The sequence below is a fragment of the Girardinichthys multiradiatus genome, chromosome 8 (genome assembly GCF_021462225.1).
Source record: "Girardinichthys multiradiatus isolate DD_20200921_A chromosome 8, DD_fGirMul_XY1, whole genome shotgun sequence".
In the NCBI taxonomy this organism is placed as follows: Eukaryota; Metazoa; Chordata; class Actinopteri; order Cyprinodontiformes; family Goodeidae; genus Girardinichthys; species Girardinichthys multiradiatus.
In genome coordinates, this window is record NC_061801.1 from 15,666,343 (window position 1) to 15,684,788 (window position 18,446).

The following is an 18,446-nucleotide window of genomic DNA, read 5'->3' on the forward strand; positions in this document are numbered from 1 at the left end:
TCTCTGAGCTTCTAGCGGGATTTGCATCATAATGTAAAAATACAGGGGTTGGACAATGAAACTGAAACACCTGGTTTTAGACCACAATAATTTATTAGTATGGTGTAGGGCCTCCTTTTGCGGCCAATACAGCGTCAATTCGTCTTGGGAATGATATATACAAGTCCTGCACAGTGGTCAGAGGGATTTTAAGCCATTCTTCTTGCAGGATAGTGGCCAAGTCAGTATGTGATACTGGTGGAGGAAAACGTTTCCTGACTCGCTCCTCCAAAACACCCCAAAGTGGCTCAATAATATTTAGATCTGGTGACTGTAGGCCATGGGAGATGTTCAACTTCACTTTCATGTACATCAAACCAATCTTTCACCAGTCTTGCTGTGTGTATTGGTGCATTGTCATCCTGATATACAGCACCGCCTTCAGGATACAATGTTTGAACCATTGGATGCACATGGTCCTCAAGAATGGTTTGGTAGTCCTTGGCACCCATCTAGCACAAGTATTGGGCCAAGGGAACGCCATGATATGGCAGCCCAAACCATCACTGATCCACCCCCATGCTTCACTCTGGGCATGCAACAGTCTGGGTGGTGCGCTTCTTTGGGGCTCCTCCACACCGTAACTCTCCCAGATGTGGGGAAAACAGTAAAGGTGGACTCATCAGAGAACAATACATGTTTCACATTGTCCACAGCCCAAGATTTGCGCTCCTTGCACCATTGAAACCGACGTTTGGCATTGGCATGAGTGACAGAGGTGGCGCTGTGTGCTGCCGTAGCTGAGAATCAAGAGTGAAGGAGTGACGTCGGTATTATTGTGTGTGTGGGGTGGGTAGAGACGGCGACTGGAGCAGCGGTGTATGAGTCTGTAAGCCCTGTGTTTTTACCTGCTGCAAAGTCATTAAAAAGAACCCCGAATCTCGTCAACAACTTAGTGTTTTGATGCTGTTTCTTCATGCTCAACTCAGCAACGTATGAGTGAGGGAGTTAACCCCGAGGAAACTAGTAACTTCGGCCCTGGAGAAAGCGTCTCCCCTGTGTCATCAGACTACGGTCAGGGGACAGAAACAGGAAAGGTTAACAGTACTAACGTTTGATTTAGTGCATCAAACTGTTTCTTTTACGTGTTTACTGAATCAGGGAAAAGTTCCCTTTCACGTTTAACTAACGTTTGATTTCAACTTCAACTTCATAGACTCCAATGCATTCCTAACGTGTGGTTGGCTCTATTCAATAGATTTCTATGTAGATGAGACCTTACCATGAGAGTGAATGGAGTTATCAGAACGCTGGTTTGTAGTGTATTAATAAAGTTTGACTGACTGACTTATCTGACATTCTCTTTAGCACAGCTCCATCTAGTGGATGCATAACGCAACCCCAGTCAAACGTTTGACTGCAGTAGCTTCTATTCTATGCGCCTTATAATCCGGTGCGCCCTATATATGAAAAAAGTTCTAAAATAGGCCATTCATTGAAGGTGCGCCTTATAATCCAGTGCGCCTTATAGTGCGGAAAATACGGTAATAACTGTAATATTAGTACTGATAAGGTCCAGGATGAGGCTCTATGCTACATTTTAAACACCACAACTTAACACCCTTTCCTCTCAAAGTGTTATTCTGCTGGGGGACTTCAATGCCCACGTGGGGAACGACAGTGACACCTGGAGAGGCGTGATCGGGAGGAATGGCCTCCCCGATCTGAATCCGAGTGGTGTTTTGTTATTGGACTTCTGTGCTAGTCACGGATTGTCCATAACGAACACCATGTTCAAACATAAGGGTGTCCATCAGTGCACTTGGCACCAGGACACCCTAGGCAGGAGGTCGATGATCGACTTTGTTGTCATATCATTAGACCTTCGGCCGCATGTTTTGGACACTCGGGTGAAGAGAGGGGCTGAGCTGTCCACTGATCATCACCTGGTGGTGAGTTGGATCCGCTGGAGGAGGAGAAAGCCGGACAGACTCGGCAGGCCCAAGCGCATAGTGAGGGTCTGCTGGGAACGCCTGGCGGAGCCCTCGGCCAGGGATGTATTCAACTCCCACCTCCGGGAGAGCTTCGACCAGATCCCGGGGGATGTTGGAGACATAGAGTCCGAGTGGACCATGTTCTCTGCATCTATTGTCGATGCTGCTGCCCATAGCTGCGGCCGTAAGGTCTGCGGTGCCTGTCGTGGCGGCAATCCCAGAACCCGGTGGTGGACACCGGCAGTAAGGGATGCTGTTAAGCTGAAGAAGGAGTCCTTCTCAGCCTCCCTGGTAAGGCCTACGCCAGGGTATTGGAGAGGAGAGTCCGACCGATAGTCGAACCTCGGCTTCAGGAGGAACAGTGTGGTTTTCGTCCCAGCCGTGGAACACTGGACCAGCTCTATACCCTCTACAGGGTGCTTGAGGGTTCATGGGAGTTTGCCCAACCGGTTCACATGTGTTTTGTGGACCTGGAGAAGGCATTCGACTGTGTTCCTCGTGATGCCCTGTGGGGGGTGCTCCAGGAGTATGGAATCGGGGGCCCTTTATTAGGGGCCATCCGGTCCCTGTACGAGCGGAGCAGGAGTTTGGTCCGCATTGCCGGCACTAAGTCGGACCTGTTCCCAGTGCATGTTGGACTCCGGCAGGGCTGCCCTTTGTCGCCGGTCCTGTTCATAACTTTTATGGACAGGATTTCTAGACGCAGCCAAGGGCCGGAGGGGTTCTGGTTTGGGGACCAGTGGATTTCGTCTCTTCTTTTTGCGGATGACGTGGTCCTGCTGGCCCCCTCTAGCCAAGACCTACAGCATGCGCTGTGGCGGTTCGCAGCCGAGTGTGAAGCGGCTGGGATGAGGATCAGCTCCTCCAAGTCCGAGGCCATGGTACTCGACCGGAAAAGGGTGGCTTGTCCTCTTCAGGTTGGAGGGGAGTTCCTGCCTCAAGTGGAGGAGTTTAAGTATCTCGGGGTCTTGTTCACGAGTGAGGGAAGAATGGAGCGTGAGATCGACAGACGGATTGGTGCAGCTGCCACAGTAATGGGGGCGCTGTGCCGGTCCATTGTGGTGAAGAGAGAGCTGAGCCGAAAAGCAAAGCTCTCAATTTACTGGTCGGTCTACGTTCCTACCCTCACCTATGGCCATGAACTTTGGGTCATGACCGAAAGAACGAGATCACGGATACAAGCGGCTGAAATGAGCTTCCTCCGTAGGGTGGCCGGGCACTCCCTTAGAGATAGGGTGAGGAACTCGGCCATCCGGGAGGAGCTCGGAGTAGAGCCGCTGCTCCCCCACATTGAGAGGAGCCAGTTGAGGTGGCTCGGGCATCTATACCGGATGCCTCCTGGACGCCTTCCTCGGGAGGTGTTCCAGGCACGTCCCACCGGGAGGAGGCCCAGGGGACGGCCCAGGACACGCTGGAGGGACTATGTCTCTCGGCTGGCCTGGGAACGCCTTGGGCTCCCCCTGGAGGAGCTGGAGGAGGTGTCTGGAGAGAGGGACGTCTGGGCGTCTCTGCTGAGTCTGCTGCCCCCGCGACCCGGTCCTGGATAAGCGGAAGACGACGAACGAACTAAGATTTAGGAAAATCAACTTAATACCACTTTCCTTTTTTCAAATGTAAGAAATTAAGACAATGGAGCCTCAGGAGTGGAACGCTTTGATGAGAATATCATGTTTAAAAAGGTAATTTATATAGATGATAAGAAAAGCACATTTATCTGGCCCAAAGTAAACATCTTTGAGTTTAAGAAAAACTTTTGTCAAAAATTCAGATTAAGTTCTTTTCTAAGTACCTCAAAATGTGTCATTATTTGCTTCAGAAAAATGGTTTTTCATCAGGCCTAAACTCTGTTTCTCCTTATCCTTCATTCCGCTTTTAACAACTAGATTTTCAGTTGAAACAGAAGGTTTTAGAAAGAGGAAGAACAGTAATGCACTCATTTCAACCTGAGTGTTACACCTGAAAACCGTGTGGAGTACACGGATTTGACTTGGCATTGAATTGGCAGCACAGACTGAATATTCGTGTCCACAACAAGAAGGTGAGGGAGAACTGGGGATTTTTAAAGACTTGATTAATGCAGCATGCTTCCATGGACTTCATATACAAAAAAATATAAGATCATACATTATTTCCAGTTTAAATAAAAAAAAGAGATCAGCCAAAATGAAAAAATTATTTTAAATAGTCAAACTTGACCTTTATGTAAAACATTTTTATGTTTTTCTTGCTATTGTATTGCTTAACAAGGTGGAATTGATTAAAGCACAATTAAAAGCTTTTAAAATAATTAAACATTTCAATTAAGGTCAAAATTGAAATAGAAGCCTCTATTCTGGGTTCATATATTTGTACATTCAACTCCAGAGGAGTCTGTGCCTCACCAGTCATGAAGGCTATCACACGTCACTGGTTTCCAGTGAATACTTGGCAATCCCATGAACAAAGCAGCACAGTAAGAACTACGTTGTAAATAGAGGATCAATCGCTTGAAAACTTTGGCTAGTCATCAAATAGCTTCCAGGCTAACAAGAGAGAATGCTCAGTGATAAGGATCTTTTTTATCTTAAAAGAATCCTGTTACATTCAGGACTTTATTCCCTGTTCCATTGTCTAAATGGAATCCTTTCTTCTGTTCATCTGTCAATTGTACCATCCACCCACCCACCCGTCCGTCCGTCCACCCATCCATCCACCCACCCATCCATCCATCCACCCACCCATCCATCCGTCCGTCCGTCCACCCAACCCGTCCATCCTTCCACCCACCCATCCATCCATCCGTCTGTCCGTCCACCCATCCATCCATCAATCCACCCATCCATCCAACCATCCATCCACCCACCCATCCATCCTTCCACCCACCCATCCATCCATCCATCCGTCTGTCCGTCCACCCATCCATCCATCAATCCACCCATCCATCCACCCACCCATCCATCCGTCCGTCCGTCCACCCATCCATCCACCCACCCATCCATCCGTCCGTCCGTCCACCCATCCATCCACCCACCCATCCATTCATCCGTCCACCCATCCACCCACCCATCCATCCACCCACCCATCCATCCGTCCGTCCACCCATCCACCCACCCATCCATCCGTCCGTCCACCCATCCATCCTTCCTTCCACCCACCCATCCATCCTTCCACCCATCCATCCATCCGTCTGTCCGTCCACCCATCCACCCACCCATCCATCCGTCCACCCATCCATCCATCCATCCACCCAACCGTCCGTCCGTCCACCCATCCATCCTTCCACCCACCCATCCATCCTTCCACCCATCCATCCATCCGTCTGTCCGTCCACCCATCCATCCATCAATCCACCCATCCATCCACCCGTCCGTCCGTCCACCCATCCATCCGTCCGTCCGTCTGTCCGTCCGTCCATTAATCTGTGCATGCGTCCGTCCTTCAATCGATCAATTTGTCCATCTGTCAGTCTGTCCATCGGACCATCCATCCTTCTGTCCATCTTTGTATTTGCTTATTCCACATGTCCTAGTAAACTTTGGTTTATATTTAAAAACAATTAATTAAGAACATTGACATTAAGAATGCGTATGAAAGAACTCTGTAACCCTCCAATAACTCTATTTCCTAGTTTGTTTATTTTTTGTAAGCTTCCAACCTCGCAGCTGAAGCACCTGAAATGAAGTACACCCAGGTGCCTGCAGCGAAGATGATTGACTAAATTGCCTCTCAACACGCCGAGACTTGTGTGTTTGGAACCTGTGAACCACAGTTACTTTGTTCCCCCGCTGGAAGCAGCCCTGGTTTAATACAAAACCCCTTCAGGTTAATCTCACTCATGCGTGCCTTAGAGCAGGAGACCTGTCCAACAGCACCAAAATCAACAATGGGAAGTGTTGAAAGTTACTTATGCTCAAGCTAAACTAAATATAGACACACCTCCTTGTATAATGAAGCCCTTTAGAATGACAGAACAAATGTCTATTTTTAGGGGAACTTGTTCAGTCGCGTTTAAAGTGTTGGGTGTACCAACATGTTTAGGTTGTGCCTGTTTGGGAATTCAGTTGATCCTCACTTTTGCTGCAGTCGGACTGTTCTGTTCTGTTCTGTTCTGTTCTGTTCTGTTCTTGTCTTTCTTTTATTTCCAGTAAACTCATTTCAGAGTTATGGAAACTGGCCAAAAACAAAACAGCTGAAAGGGTCTAATGCTATTTTGCTCAAATCTAATTCCGACTGTGCTGTGGTAACCTTTTAGATTTGTTACCCCTAACAAGAGTTAGCGTGCTAGTGTGAAAAATAATTTTTGCACATGAGTGTAAGTTATAACATACAAGTTCATACAGTTGAAGAATTTACTCCTGCAGATCCCTTAGCTTTTATTTTTCTAGTTGTTTCAGGTCCAGTCACATATATATCTGTTTGTTTTAAGCATGTTCATGAAGTTTCAGTTGGTAAAATAAAAAGCTGTGAAGCCGAGCAAATGGGTCTTTTCATTAATGTTTGATTTGATTCGACCCCTTGCCGTGAGTGTGCTTTGGGTAGAGGGTGAGAATGACTGTATCTTCTGCAGTCTGCTTGTGCTTGGCCATACTTACCCTGTCTTATATCAGTTATTTGTGTTAAAGCTTTGAGTTTAAAGCAGGGATCTCTAATAAGATAAGTAGCAAAGCCCAAAATTCATATTGCAGGTGTATATTTAATATATCATGTCAGGATGTGGATCAAATAACATAAAACCTCATGGGAGAACATTAGTGATGCACTACGAAAACTTCAGATAGCAATAATTGGCAAAGGTTCCGCATAATCAGCTCTGACCAGTAGGTCGGGAACTCAAATCAAAAACATTTTCATAATATGTGATCAGATTCAGAACAACACTCCTTGGTGTGGAGGGTTACTGAGAGAAGACTCAAAAATATTTTTTACTAATAGTAAGATGTTTGAAAATAAAGTCAAAGGAAGCACAGAGATGTGTATGTATTTTCTATGATATGTCCAGACATGTCTGCTGTTTATTCAGCCTGCGAAAGAGAGAGAAAGAGCAAGACTTTTAGTGGATAACAGGAAGCCTTAATTGTGTATGAGAGGTTTTGTGGTTTATTATTTTGAGCTTTTTACCTTTGTCCATCTTGAAACGTCCTGAATTTGAAAATGTTGGCAGTGCTTTGGAAACCTAACAGTAAAGGTAAGAATCTAGATTTTCTAGGCAATATACATTGAGACTGCTGAAATATCAGTAACATCTGATGCTAAAGCCATTTTAAAATGTGAATGCCAGATTGTCTACTATTTAAAAAAATAAAATAGGAAAACCCTTTTTAATTTAGACTAAAAACAAAGACATAATAATAAACATTTACATGTAAATGTGTTAGATGACTTATTTCCATCTGTTGTTGATGTTTTACATTGACTGCTCCCTAACACACACCCGGTGTGAAGTGGCCTCCTTTTGATGACAGGAAGGTCAAAATGTTTGAAAAATCGTATTCAAAACTCTGTGAATCTAACCAGAAGATTAATTGCTAAAAAATATTTTCTTTCGGTCAGTCAGTCTGACTGACTGACTGACTGACTGACTGACTATTTTCTTTCGATCTTGATTCCTATCTTCGGGCTTATCGAAGCTCAGTCAGAGCCCCAGCAGCTGATTTAAAAACCTGGTATCTGCTGTAAAACCACTGGGTTTCACCTTTATTTTCCAGTCCCTTAACTTCAGAAACATTTCTGACAGGGCTCTAATATTTGTCAGAGTTAATTTATAAGATCATCAGTCAACTTTATTAGCCTGTCAGATGAAATTTATTTCACCATTTCATGGGGATCAAATGGTCATATGTCAAGGCAGACACCCCTGTTGTATAAATGTCCAGAAGGCCTTTGTGTTTTTGTTGAGTGGGACCATAAGTTTCAAAGCAATCTGCAAGGCACCAGTCAGCAAAGAGATATTGATCAGCTCCTTATGAAACACTACAGCTGTCAAGTATAACATTAAGGATGTTTGGATCTTCCAGACATGCTGAATGTGCTCTTGCACTGACGGCTGTCACAGACTATTTATCTGTGTGACTTACCAACAAGCCTAACATATCTCTGAGACTTCCGGCTCATTTACTGAATGATTTCCCTCACATTTTCTACTGTTTCCTCATGTTTTTATCCTGAGCTTACATCAGCACTCTCCCTCCAGGCTGTGAAGTCCTTCCAGATCGCCATCCACTTGTGTCCCTCGGAGCGCAGCCTGTGGCAGGAGGATTTGAACTGGGCATTGACCTTACAGAAGCAGCAGCTGGCCACCAAGGAGAAGATTAGACAAGAGGAGGAGACCAAAAAGCAGATTCTTAATGCCCCCGAGCTGGAGCAGGACTACGACTTTGAGTCTGATGAGGTCCTAGCAGCCTGTGTGGCCGTCGCTGAGAGACAGTCGCTGTACGAGGAGCTGAGGAGGACCACCGTCATCATAGACGCCGAGGGGAATGTACGAAACGTAGTGAGTGGGGAAGAGGGATCACAGGACACAGATACACCAGCAAAGGAGCAGTTTGTTAAAGCAAGAGGACTCTGAACTACTCTCATATTGAACTGATTATCCTGTGCAAAGCGTAAACTTCATATTAGGAACAAAGATCACAGAAGACTTGGTTGTTGCAACTCTTTGTATTCAACTATTCCATCCCTTCACCATCAATTATAGCAAAATTTCAATGTTAAGTTTTTATATCCATTGTGACTCATGAGGCTGGAATTGAAAGTGGAAAGATCAGCCTGAGGAGTCATGTTTCAGTCAGTGAAAGTCTGTTCAGTGTTCATCACTTTCATTTATGCAGAAATGGATCCAGATACAGTGCCTTACAAAAGTTTTCATACCCCTTGAAGTTTTTCACATTACAACAACAGACCTAAATGTGTTTACTAGGATTTGATGTGATGGACAAAAACAAAGCAGCAGATCATTGTTCAGTGGAAGGCTAATTATACATAGGTTTCAGTTCTATTACAGATAAACATGTGAACGGTGTGGCATGCGTTTGCATTCAGCTCTCCTGGGTCAACACTGCATTGAACCACCTTTGATTTTCCAGCTGTCAATCTTTTGGGCTGTGTCTCCACCATGTTTGCACATCAACATACTGAAACTTAGACCCATTTTTCCTGTGCAGAACCACTCAAACCTAATCAGCTTGGCTAGAGAGTATCTTTGAACATCAATTTTCGGGTCAAATTCTAAATTGGATTTGGAGCAGGACTTTGACTAGTCCACATGAACTTGCTTTGATCCAAACCATTCCATATCAGCTCTGGTTGAATGTTTATGGTTGTTGACCAGCTGCAATGCAAACCTTTACTCCAGTGTCACTCCAGCCTCTTGCAGGTTATCTTCCAAAAGCAACCTGTATTTAGCTCAATCTGTCTTCCATTAACTCTGACCGGCTTCCCCGTTGTTGCTGAAGAAAAGCATTCCCACAACATGAAGCTGCCTCCATAATGTTTTACTGTGACTGTGGTGTGTTCAAGGTGATGTACACTTTAGTTCTCCACCACACACACAGTCCTGCATATATACCCAAAGAATTCCAACTTTGGTCCAATCTGACCAGAGATCTATCTTCCCCATGTTGGCTGTGTCCCTTTTGTGACTTGTGACAAGCTTCAGTGGGACTTTTTATGTATTTTATTTCAGCAATACGGTTCTCCTTCCCAACCTTCCCTAAAGGCCAAATTTGTGGACAGCGATAGTTGTCATTTTGACAGATTCTTCCTCCTGAGCTGCATATCTCTGCAGCTCCCCAAGAATTAACATGGACTTCTTGACTGCCGCTCTGATTAAGGTTCTCCTTGCCCAGCCTGTCAATTAAGATGGGCAGACCTTGTCATTTTGGATTAAACCGTGAGATGTTCAAGGCTCGGGATATTGTTTTATAAGCTAACCTTAATTTATATTTCTCCACAATTGTATTCCTGACCTGTCTGTCTGATTGGTTCCCTTGGTTCATCAGGTTATGGACTCTCTTTTACTAGTTAGGGGACTTCTAATGGCTATTGGTTGCACTGGAGTTTATTTAGGGGTATCAGATTAAAAGGGGTAAATGCAAATGCACACCACGCCTTTCATTTTTTAAATTTTTATCAATAGTTTGAAACCTTGTATTGTTTTTGCTCTGCTTCACATTCATTTGCCACTTTGTGTTGGTTTATCACAATCCCAGAAAAATACATTAAGGTTTGTGGTTTTAATTTGAGAAATCTGTAAAAGGTTCAGGAGGTAGAATTGCTTCAACAAGGCACTGTAGTTATGAAAGAACCAAATTTAGTGTGTTTTAATCTGAAAGGGGTTGTTATTGTGAAATGTTATGTTAGTTAGACTATGTTTTATCTACTTTAAGATACAGTAAAAGGCTTTTGTCAGTTTAATCCAAATGCAATCCGGACATTAAACTTGTTCTGAATAAAACGTTTTAGGTTTTTGACGTGGGATTCTAAATTGAAATGATTGTTAATGTGAGTAGATGTTAGTAAAACCGGCTTTTCCTCTACATTGCACTCAGTTAAAGTGTCATCAAGTGAACAAACATACTTTAAGGTTTGATATGAAACCATCCTTTTATTTTCTTAAGTTTTTAGAGTTTTTGTAGTTTTTATTTCACAGCCTTGTACTTTAATCAAATCTTTCTGACAAAAGATTGGACACTGGATTTGGAAAATGCGTTCTCTTAACCAATTAAGAAAATTATCTGTATACTTCACAAAATCTAAATAAAAAATGTAAAACTAATTTATTGTTTCTGACAAATATACAGAACAAACCCAAAAACGAGGATAAAAAAACCTTCCAAGTTTTGCTGCACAGCTTGAGTTTAGATCAAGCCAGAAACTGAAGCCTGAAAAGAAAAAAGTCAACTGTTCAATATTTACTGACATGATCTAAATCGCATCTCACTTTGAAGACATTCCTAAAGCATGTGACTTGTTGACTTACATGCTTCGGTCAGACCAATCCAAAATACGTCCTACAGGGCTGAGGTCACAAGACTGATTGGAGGCTTGCTTTCTTCTCCATGTTGTTTTTGCCTGGCGCAGATGTTAGTCTGAGCTAGTCAGTTGAGCTTTCACAATAGTGACAGTGAGTTCATGGTGGTGTAAAATGTACATTTTTCCCCATCTTCTTTTTCATATAGGTTTAAAAAATTGCATTTTGGTGTTATCTGACCTGATAACCTTCCATATATTTGCTGACTTGAACCTTTATGTTTGTCCTGATGGTCACCATTACTGGCAGGGCAAAAACAGACAGAAGTGTTTATGTTAAGACCTGATTCCTAACCATTGTTTATAAAAGATTTTATTTATTTTTGAAATGTCTTGATAATTAGATAATTGTGTATTATTGTATGAAGAAAACACCCCCAAAAAAGCAAAGTCTCAGTGACAAAAAGAGTTAATTATTTTGTGAAAGAACAAAAAATCATGCAAATATCTATACATTAAAATTATTCATGATTATGTTGCAGGTGCAGCTGTTGTTTGAGGATCTTTTGTAGTAAGGTAAATGGTGCCAAACTGTATGTCATCAGGGTGTGTCATTTACCTTCATGCTTCATGGTCTGCATGTGTCTTACTACTGTGTCCAGATGTGTGTCTGTTTGAGAGAATAAATAAGGAATTCCTTGTTTAAATGCCTGGATGAATGTGTCTAAAGCCATAACATTTTTTGAGCTATTGTTTGTGAAGATTCCAGGATGAAGACAGTTTGTTGTAGAAGAGAGTACACACTTCCTACATAGCTGGGAATTTAGGTATTTTCCTGGTATGGATAAGTATGGAAAAATATTTGTCTTTCCAGACTTTATTCCCTTCTCCCATTGTCCAAATGTTGTTTCGTTCCTTTATTGTGTCCTCCTTTCTTTTAATTCAATTCAATTCAGTTTATTTATATAGCACCAATTCACAACACATGTTGTCTCAAGGCACTTCACAACAGTCAGGTACATACAATCCAATTAATCCTAATCATTGAACAGTGCAGTCAGATTCAGTTATTTATTCAAATTGGATACAAAGTTTTTCTATCTAAGAAAACCCAGCAGATTGCATCCAGTTAGTGACTTGCAGCATTCACTCCTCCTGGATGAGCATGTAGAGACTGGACAGTCACTGGCGTTGACTTTGCAGCAATCCCTCATACTGAGCATGCATGTAGTGACAGTGGAGAGGAAAAACTCCCTTTTAACAGGAAGAAACCTCCAGCAGAACCAGGCTCAGTGTGAGCAGCCATCTGCCACAACCGACTGCGGGTTAGAGTGAACAGAGCAGAGACACAAAAAGAACAAAGAAGCACTGATCCAGGAGTCCTTTCTATGGGAAGGAAAAGTAAATGTTAATGGATGTAGTTCCTTTAGTTGTTTCACCTAGAAAGAAAGAACAGATAAACTCTGAGCCAGTTTTCAAGAGTCTGAAAGAGAGCACATAGAGTTAGTCACAGTATAAGCTCAGTCAATCGCCATGTCTAGGAGAGAGAAAGGGTTAAACACTGAAAGACAGGGCCATGTGGATCATCTGTAGAAGGTGAGCATTAAGTTGTTGCCAGCAGAAGCTCGGACGATTCCCCTCTTCAGAAAGGTGTCACAGGTAGACACAGAGTCAGGCCAGGTGTAGCTTCTAGGAAGAGAGAAGAGAGAACAAAGTTAAAAGCTGAAATAACAGCAAATAATGCAAAATTGGAGAGTAGTGTGAGAATGTAGTGAAGAGGGTGAAAGTGGTCATTATGTCCTCCAGCAGCCTAAGCCTATAGCAGCATAACTACAGAGATTGCTCAGGATAACCTAAGCCACTCTAACTATAAGCTTTATCAAACAGGAATGTTTTAAGCCTAACCTCAAAAGTAGACAGTTTGTCCATCTAGAGACCACTGATGGTCATTGTTATACTAAAAACCACAAGGATTGGGATACATCTTTGTCAGATTGACCATAACCATCGGAAAAGAGAGGGGGTCATACAGGTAGCAGAAATGGAGGGTGTCTTTTTTTATTCCTTCCTTCCTTGTGTCCTTCCCTCCGTGTATAAATTCTTCCATGTGTCCTTATTTTCTGTATTTTAACATTTGTTTCTTTTACATAAAGCTTTTATGCTTATGCTTTATATTGTCTTTCCTTTGATGTCCTGAAAAGCACTTTCATTTGCCTTGTGTATGAATGGTAAATGAGCAAACTTGCCTTGCCTTTTTTGCTTATATTTTTCTTTTGTGTCCTTCCTTCTTTCCTTCTTTGTATCCTTCCTGCAGCTCTTCTTCCTTACCAGCCTCCCTTATTTCCTACCACAAAGCCTGCGACAAATGATGATGTACTTTTGAATTTTTGATAAATGGCTGGGAACTGAGAATAATTTTTTTTAAGTGTGGATTTTTGTACATGAAAAATATATAGGAACCCTCGTCTCGTCGTCTCCCGCTTATCCAGGAGCGGGTCGCGGGGGCAGCAGACTCAACAGAGACGCCCAGACGTCCCTCTCTCCAGACACCTCCTCCAGTTCCTCCAGGGGGAGCCCAAGGCGTTCCCAGGCCAGCCGAGAGACATAGTCCCTCCAGCGTGTCCTGGGCCTTCCCCTGGGGCTCCTCCCGGTGGGACGTGCCTGGAACATTTCCCGAGGAAGGCGTCCAGGAGGCATCCGGTATAGATGCCCGAGCCACCTCAACTGGCTCCTCTCGATGTGGAGGAGCAGCGGCTCTACTCCGAGTCCCTCCTGGAAGGCCGAGCTCCTCACCCTATCTCTAAGGGAGTGCCCGGCCACCCTACGGAGGAAGCTCATTTCAGCCGCTTGTATCCGGGATCTCGTTCTTTCGGTCATGACCCAAAGTTCATCGCCATAGGTGAGGGTAGGAACGTAGACCGACCAGTAAATTGAGAGATTTGCTTTTCGGCTCAGCTCTCTCTTCACCACAACGGACCGGCACAGCGCCCCCATTACTGTGGCAGCCGCACCGATCCGTCTGTCGATCTCCCGCTCCATTCTTCCCTCACTCGTGAACAAGACCCCGAGATACTTAAATTCCTCCACTTGAGGCAGGAACTCCCCTCCAACCTGAAGAGGACAAGCCACCCTTTTCCGGTCGAGTACCATGGCCTCGGACTTGGAGGAGCTGATCCTCATCCCAGCCGCTTCACACTCGGCTGCGAACCGCCACAGTGCATGCTGTAGGTCTTGGCTAGAGGGGGCCAGCAGGACCACGTCATCTGCAAAAAGAAGAGACGAAATCCACTGGTCCCCAAACCCAACCCCCTCCGGCCCTTGGCTGCGTCTAGAAATCCTGTCCATAAAAGTTATGAACAGGACCGGTGACAAAGGGCAGCCCTGCCGGAGTCCAACATGCACTGGGAACAGGTCCGACTTAGTGCCGGCAATGCGGACCAAACTCCTACTCCCCTAGTAAAGGGCCCCCGATTCCATACTCCTGGATCACCCCCCACAGGGCATCACGAGGGACACAGTCGAATGCCTTCTCCAGGTCCTCAAAACACATGTGAACCGGTTGGGCAAACTCCCATGAACCCTCGAGCACCCTGTAGAGGGTATAGAGCTGGTCCAGTGTTCCACGGCCGGGACGAAAACCACACTGCTCCTCCTGAAGCCGAGGTTCGACTGTTGGTCGGACTCTCCTCTCCAATACCCTGGCGTAGACCTTACCAGGGAGGCTGAGAAGTGTGATCCCCCTGTAGTTGGAACACACCCTCCGGTCCCCCTTCTTATAAAGGGGGACCACCACCCCAGTCTGCCAGTCCAGAGGCACTGTCCCCGACCGCCACGCAATGTTGAAGAGACGTGTCATCCATGACAGCCCCACAACATCCAGAGACTTGAGGTACTCAGGGCGGATCTTATCCACCCCCGAAGCCTTGCCACCATGGAGCTTTTTAACCACCTCGGTGACTTCAGCCTGGGTGATGAAAGAGTCCAACCCCGAGTCCCCAGCCTCTGTTTCCACCACGGAATGAGTGATGGCAGGATTGAGGAGATCCTCGAAGTACTCCTTCCACCGCCCGATAATGTCCTCAGTCGAGGTCAGCAGTCTCCCGCCCCCACTATAAACAGTGTTGGCGAAGCACTGCTTCCCCCTCCTGAGGCGACGGACGGTTTGCCAGAATCGCTTCGAGGCCAACCGGTAGTCCTTCTCCATGGCCTCACCGAACTCCTCCCAGGCCCGGATTTTTGCCTCTGCCACAGCCCGGGCCGCAGCACGCTTGGCCTCACGGTACCCGTCAGCCGCCTCAGGAGTCCCACAAGCCAACCACAGCCGATAGGACTCCTTCTTCAGCTTAACAGCATCCCTTACTGCCGGTGTCCACCACCGGGTTCTGGGATTGCCGCCGCGACAAGCACCGCAGACCTTACGGCCACAGCTATGGGCAGCAGCATCGACAATAGATGCGGAGAACATGGTCCACTCGGACTCTATGTCTCCAACATCCCCCGGGATCTGGTCGAAGCTCTCCCGGAGGTGGGAGTTGAATACATCCCTGGCCGAGGGCTCTGCCAGGCGTTCCCAGCAGACCCTCACTATGCGCTTGGGCCTGCCGAGTCTGTCCGGCTTTCTCCTCCTCCAGCGGATCCAACTCACCACCAGGTGGTGATCAGTGGACAGCTCAGCCCCTCTCTTCACCCGAGTGTCCAAAACATGCAGCCGAAGGTCTGATGATACAACAACAAAGTCGATCATCGACCTCCTGCCTAGGGTGTCCTGGTGCCAAGTCCACTGATGGACACCCTTATGTTTGAACATGGTGTTCGTTATGGACAATCCGTGACTAGCACAGAAGTCCAATAACAAAACACCACTCGGATTCAGATCGGGGAGGCCATTCCTCCCGATCACGCCTCTCCAAGTGTCACTGTCGTTCCCCACGTGGGCGTTGAAGTCCCCCAGCAGAATAATGGAGTCCCCGGGAGGGGCACTATCCAGCACCCCCGACAGGGATGCCAAGAAGGCCGGGTACTCTGCACTACCACTCGGCCCGTAGGCTGAAATGATAGTCAGAGACCTCTCCCCAACCCGAAGGCGCAGGGATACGACCCTCTCATCCACTGGGGTAAACCCCAACACGAGACGGCTGAGCTGGGGGGCAACAAGCAAACCCACACCAGCCCGCCGCCTCTCCCCGTGGGCCACTCCAGAGTAGAAGAGAGTCCAACCCCTCTTAAGGAGATGGGTTCCAGAGCCCACGCTGTGCGTGGAGGCGAGCCCGACTATTTCTAGTCGATATCTCTCGACCTCCCGCACAAGCTCAGGCTCCTTCCCCCCCCAGCGAGGTGACATTCCACGTCCCTAGAGCCAGCCTAAGCATCCGGGGATCGGGCCGCTGAGGTCTCCACCTTCGTCCGCCACCCAATCCTCTTTGCACCGGAACCCTGGGAGTAATAATTTAAGTGAAAACCAAGGCTAACTGAAATCCAAAACAGGAAACAACGCAGGCTGGAAGGACAAGGATCTGAGAATGAGTCAAACACAGTAAACATGGTTTGGAAAAGAGAACATATTTACATACTGTAGATGTGAAGTGATCAGCAACTCAAACCAAGTGCGAAATAATAGGAAGCCAAACTAAAAAGAATACAAACAGAAAATGCTGTTTCAGCATAAAGCTCAAAGTAAAGCTAAAATAATACAATATTAAATCCAGAAGAAATTACTTGAAGAAGCAAATTGCTCTTCAAGAACCCCACATATTACAAAAACTAGCGATCAAAACCATAAAAACGTTCAGTCCAGTGTTCATCTATCCATCATCCTTTTTTAAATTGCAATATTGGTGCTAAGTGTGCAGCAATATGGAACACTTTGTGAATGATTCAGTGAAAGATATGCAGTTTAATGTAAACCAGAGGTTTTTTTTTCTGTGTACAAGACTGATTGTACCAGGAAGACTTGTGGAGATTCCAAGAAACCTGAGCTCTCAGATAACTTGAGGTTGTTCTTAGCTCTTTCTTTAAACTGGATGTGAATTTGAACGCTTCAGAACGCTGACTCCTAAAACATCATAGCAACTATCAGCAGCTACAGGCACCTCTAACCATCTGCTTTTAACTGAAAAACATAACTAATACACATATGTTTATAAAGCATAAAAAATATATTTTTCAGTCTATTTTAAAATGAATGGAGGTAAAATAAATATGTGGAAAAACCATAAAACTCCCTGATAAAAATTTTAGGATTACTGGAAAACCTATTTAAACCAATGGCTCACTGCAAAAATTAGTTTTTGGTCCAAGTATTGCAGTTTGAACCCATAACAAAGTGGGCAAGTTTGCATAAAAGGTGGAATACTGTGAAACAGACTTATTTAAATACTTATATAGTATCCAGCGGCCAGCAGAGCAATCAATGTATTACATCAGCAGAAGATCCAGACCAAGAAAATGTTTTTCTTTAAGTCCCCATTTGCAGTGCTGAAATGTTTTCCTGACTCATTCTCTAAAAGTCAGCTGTTTTTTTAGAGGTTTAAATGTCTAGATCAGCTTCTTTTAAGTGTATGACTAACCAAAACTGATGAGGTGAGAAAACAATGAAGGTTTCCAAGAAGGACCATTCTCCATCTGCTAAAATCTTCCCTCAGCTGTTTGTCAATCACAGTTTCTCGTGTGTAGGGAGATTTTACAGCCTGAACATATTTTTCAGTGTGAGGACGCAGTTCCCATTAAAGAGCTTTTGTCCTCAGAGGGAGATTTAACTGCTCCAGGAAGACTCTGGAGGGATGCCACATTGGACCTGGAAATCTTCAGCGGAGAAGAAACAGTCCATCCACGGGTTAGCAAGGTCACGTGATCTCAGCTGTCTGTTGGTTCCATCTGAAATAGCCATCTGTTTTAGGTGTTTTTGTCATAGCTGCTGTTATGGAAAAAGGTGAATGAGATAACGTGTTGAACATTTTAAAAATCAACCTGCTGACAAAGGGAAACACTAATGAGGACCATTTCTTAAAGGAGAATTTAGATTTTTGTTGTCTTACACAGGTATTCATTGTACTTTTCCAATGCCTTGCCAAAGTATTCATACCTTTTGAGCTTTTTGCCATTTTGTCACTGTCATAGTGTGGTTAGTGAAGAACTAAATGTAGAGACTGAGGTAGAGGTAAAATGGAGTAATTTAATAAAGAAATGAGAGCTGACGGGGAAAGTGCCGGGAGAACAGGTCATGTAGCACTGGCAGTGTAATGAAGGAATCCAGCAGTGAACAATGAAAAACAAGTAGTTTAAATACTGAGGCAGGGGTGGAAAATGTCAAAGGTACCAGATGAGGTAATCAGAGGGAATGTGGAACAGCTGTGGCAGAATGAAAGCAGGGAAGCTGAGAGAGGGAGACTAATTAAAATGAAGGGAGCTGAACTAAGACAAAGAAACTACTAGCCAATTGGGGAAGACTAACAGTTATCTAAGAGAAATAAAAGCCAAAAGTACAAACAACAGAACACAGGAATAAACAAAGAAACTTAAACACAAAGG

General features: G+C 45.0%; 1 protein-coding gene across 3 annotated transcripts in view; it reads left to right on the top strand.

The window, feature by feature from the left end:
- The window catches only part of ttc33 (tetratricopeptide repeat domain 33), a 38,328-nt gene extending 26,702 nt beyond the window's left edge, over positions 1 to 11,626 (top strand). For all 3 annotated transcript variants that reach the window (XM_047373128.1, XM_047373126.1, XM_047373127.1), the window contains exon 5: positions 8,143 to 11,626. In XM_047373128.1, coding sequence (XP_047229084.1) covers positions 8,143 to 8,517 — 375 coding nt within the window. In that variant the 3' untranslated portion in view covers positions 8,518 to 11,626. The remainder of the gene's footprint in view (positions 1 to 8,142) is intronic.
- Positions 11,627 to 18,446: the final 6,820 nt, after the last annotated feature.